General features: G+C 43.8%; 1 protein-coding gene across 1 annotated transcript; it reads right to left on the minus strand.

Moving 5' to 3' along the window:
- Positions 1 to 655: 655 nt before the first annotated feature.
- On the minus strand, positions 656 to 4047 carry LOC146201559 (uncharacterized). The gene is made up of 2 exons (XM_084587642.1): positions 3747 to 4047; positions 656 to 2743 (listed from the first exon to the last, which is right to left on the minus strand). Exons 1-2 carry the CDS (start codon positions 3750 to 3752, stop codon positions 1964 to 1966), a joined length of 786 nt encoding a protein of 261 aa, XP_084443768.1. The 5' UTR covers positions 3753 to 4047; the 3' UTR covers positions 656 to 1963.
- Between the last annotated feature and the right edge of the window lie 476 nt (positions 4048 to 4523).

Here is a 4523-nt window from a genome sequence, read left to right on the forward strand (position 1 = left end):
GCATCGGCATTTCTTACCAGCTGAGGCCACTTAAAAGTCGCATTTCGCTGCATCTGCGGTTCAAAACTGATGCTCCTGTCACTGAGAACACGCACAGAACATCCTGGCAGCGTACAAAAAGCCCACGTCCTTAATGAACCAATACAGCCGGCTGTCAAATAAGCAAAATAAAGGGCCGGTGCTCGCAAAGTCACGTTTTACTAATGAGCTGGAGAAAGCTACTGTGACCAATCTCGTGAATTCTGGTAGAAGTTAACAAAAAATTGGCCGTCCCTAATAACTGCGCGCCATTTTGCACAAGTCTAAACTTTGTACCGGGATATATTTTTGCAGGCATTAGAAATATGCTGTCGATAATATTACCTCTAATTAATGATCGAAAAAGCATGCTAAAAGATGGCCTTAAAGAAATTCGCTAAAGTATCTCGCATTTCCTATCATGAACCATTCTTTTTAAGGCTTATTTTTTATCCACTCTCTTGTTTCTACTTTGCTTGATTTATTTTAGTATCGCAATGTGTGCAATACTGGTCACCAAAACTGAAATTCAAAGTTGAAAATGGCAAATGAGGTGAAAAAAGAGACATCTAAGGAATAAAGCTTTAATCCTAAACATTGACGGAAGACAATGTAAGAGGCACTAAAACACGAGAAGTAAATATCAATGAGTGACTTTATTTGCATAAACGAGTGCGTGATCCGGCTTCAGTCAAAATAATTGCTCAAGCCGGGCTGGATCTCAAGACATTCTATGAGAAGGAAAGAGAATAATGCCCCGTCACATTCAGCTGGCAAACAATGATTACCAAATGTTTGTTTCTAAGAGGTGGGACTGCAAGAATATTATGTGCAGTGCCTGTTACAGAGCACTAGTTTTTGCCACAAATTCATGCTGGTTTGTTGACTAGCACAACCTCGTAGAGTAGATTAAAGGAGGGACAATTCATTAACATTTGGCCACATTGGTAGCGTGAATAATTATAAGCAAGTTATCACAAACAAATTTTCAGTGCAAAACAAAGTTTGATATGCACTTCAAGTATCTCGAACAAAAAACAATTAGGTCATGGTTAACTTGGCTAAGCACAAATATACAAGATCAAGCATCATTTAGCACGGTTTTAGCTGTTTTCCTTCATTTAGCTTTGGTTTGGCACGCCTTGCCATGTTTAGGTAAGTGTTTAACGAATTCTTTAGGCTTTATTAGGATGAGGGACACCTAATTAGAATCTGAATTGCAACATTCTCACGGGAGATGAAGGCAAACACGACGTCATTACAAGAATAGTGTAAAAGACTGGCAGCATTGCACGTGAAGGAACCGACTACCGAGATGGCGTATTGGTCTTACGCAGTTCCCAGCGAAGCTGACCTCTTTGGCTCAGCCTGTGTTTGAAACCCACTGGCTGCGACTATATATCTTTGTTTTTTGACCGATTGCTCGAAAGATGCTTCGCAGCCACTTCAGCGAAATCCGAGAATGCGGGTGGTAATTCTTCAGCATTAAATAGCATTCCTCTAATAAAAAAAAGAATTCAGGCAGCCCTGTACTATATATACTTCAATGTTTCTAAAAAGCGATTTCTTCTGGTTTCGCAAAACGGAGCACAAGAGGCGGTGCAAAGAAGATAACAGAAACCGGCACGGACATGCATGTGTTCGGGTCCGTTTCGTCATCGTCTCTGTACCACCTGTTGCGCTTCGTTTCAAGAAATTGTGTATTAGGTCGCCCACCAGTCGATGATACAGTTCTCCCACTGGCTATTGCCAGAAATATATCAAGGATATCCTGCCCCTGGTGAATATCTTACTTGTTCCAACTTGTTCTAACTTGTTCAATGTTTCAGTAAACTCTGAAGATAAAACATTGCGTTCTATGTGTGTATGTGTTTTCTGTCTCTGTCCGTGTTTTTCGCGCAGTTTAATCATGAAAACTTTGCGCCCTTGACAAAAATAACTACCTTCAGCCGTGCAGGCCGACACCACCAACACCAACACCCACACCCGCAGCATTTCCAAAGGAAGACTGCCCGAAGCCAGCCTGGTGTCCGGACGCGCCGTTGTTGAATCCGGTGGAGCCCTGCTTGTGACCTGAGCCGAAGCTCTTGCTGTCGCTGGACGAGAATCCTGAGCTGTGGCTGTAGCCGCGGTTGTTGTTGTAGGAGTTGACCTTGCTGCTGGAAGCTCCACCAGCGAATGCCCCCGATCCCTGGTTATGTCCGGAGGCGCCGCCTTTGTATCCTGACTGGTAACCTCCAGCAGAAGAGCCGTATCCAGACTGAAACCCGCCACCGATACCACTACCAAGACCAGCTCCGATGATTCCTGGGTTGCCGGCGACGCCGGTGCCTACAACACCCGGACCGGCGACTCCACCACCGATAAGGGCGGGACTTCCAAGCCCAGAACTGGCAATATCAGCGCCGCCGAGACCAGCTCCAGTGAGGCCAGCACCGCCGAGTCCAGCACCACCGAGACCAGCTTCGCTGTAACCATGTCCGGCTAAACCAGCTCCTCCGAGACTAGCTGCCCCAAGACCAACGCCGCCAAGACTAGCTCCGACGAGACTGGAGCCCACGCCTGCGCCGTAACCACCAACACCGCCAAGTCCTACGCCACCACCCAGGAGGGCTCCACGGGCCTCTACGTTTTCTTGCTCATCTTTCTTGTTGCCTTTCTTCGTAGAATCTTCGGCAAAGACGACACAGGCCACAAGGACGCTGACAAAAGTGATGGCGAAAACCTGCATTTTATTGGCAAAAATATATTGGTAATCTTGGCTAATTTCACGGTACTCAGATGCGCCAAGTTTCATTAGTCTCAAACTCATCTGACTCAATTTGCGTTCAAAAAGTAGAACATTTTTTAATGCTGTGATATTACGATGAATGTGAATGAAAATGCATATGGCTTTGGCTCATGCGTAGGTATCGGCGAAGGGCGGGCAATTAGAAAACATCAGATCTATTGTGAGCTGAAAACAAATCAGGACCCTTATCGATTACAATGTATTATTGTCCACTTATAATACCAATGCAGAAAAAAAAACAGTGCTGACACTTTCATTAAACGGTATTTGTATTAAGAAGAATATGCCAAACGCAATACCTGGTGAGAAAACGCATTAATAAAAGGCACGTTAACTAAGTAAATATATAAAGCGCACAGGGGTCTTCAGAAGAAGCAACCCTGGTTTAAATGTTTGACGGTTTAATTGCTAGAGATGCTCTTGAATTGAATATTAGGTTTTCTGCATAAGAGGAGAGGAGGGAAAACATTATTACTAATACTAACACTGCAGACAATTTTTGAGCGAGAACTCGCCGGCTTGGCAAAAAATGAGCGTCCACTATTGCTAAAACATATACAAGCGTTAATTTTTGGTCTTCCGCTTCAAGAGAGCACTTGTTCTGTCATATTGGGAACTTTCTTTTCCTATCGGAAAGATTACTTTGTCTTTGGTCCTAACAGCATTCGTAATATGCCTCGGCCTTGAGAGTAAATAAATAAATATGGAACGCGAATTCATAAAGGAATTGTTTTAGCGTTGGTTAACTCAAAGACACTATTATCACGTCTGGTAAAATTAAAGCTCCAAAATGCGTCATATCAGACAGTAATAAAAAAATAATAATAATAAGAGACACACTGAGAGAAGACTGGAGGCATGCATCTGCAGAGAATTAAGCGCGGCCGGCAATAACGGTATAGCTGTAACCACTTTTGTGAAAGTGCAAAAGACAGACCTTCATTGTTCTTGACGATACTTTTTGCTCCACTCGACTCGTTGTGGCGTTCTCTCTTTGGCTCTGCAACTGATCTTTGGTAGCCACTGGTCCTTTTAGCCCCCGTCTTTCTTATATATCTTGCGCGAGTCCCTATTGCGTATGTGTTTAATCAGAAACGTACGGACAAAACGGAAGTGAACAAGAATTCCCGGAGTGCAGAACCATTTCAGTTACATTTTAACCAGCAAGAATACTACTGCGTCAAGGAGCCTGTCTTTCATTTGCCTTCCTCGAACCGTGGTCACATTCACCTTAAACCGGCGCACTTGCTTTAATACACCCTTTCCTTCGTTGTAGCACCCCTTCGCGCTTGTCCTCGAACGACGAAGGTGTCCTTGCCGTTGGGAAACTCTAAACCGGAGCACGCACGATAACCCGGGCTCCCACACACATTGTATTGGCATTGCAGGCCACAGAGAGGATTTCCTGTCTAGTTTTTGTTTTGTTTCCTCCCGAGAATATTCTTTGCTTAAGGTATAAACTTTGCTTACTGAAGGTGCATGCTTCGCCATGGCTGTCTAGGTTCTGTAACAAGAGGTACCCTTTCGACCATGCATCGAAATGAGTAAACGTATTAAAATTCCAGTCATAAAAAGTTATAAAACTTCTTTATTTATTCTTATGTGGATCAGAGGGAAACTATGTAGCGGATTCTACAAATTTTGCACCAAATTTGAGATAACAAACGTCTTTTCTATTTACATAGGCGCGTGTCTGCGTAGGATCATAAGGCTT

This window comes from Amblyomma maculatum, chromosome 1 (assembly GCF_055883805.1).
Source record: "Amblyomma maculatum isolate TAMU_Amacu chromosome 1, ASM5588380v1, whole genome shotgun sequence".
Lineage (NCBI taxonomy): Eukaryota > Metazoa > Arthropoda > Arachnida > Ixodida > Ixodidae > Amblyomma > Amblyomma maculatum.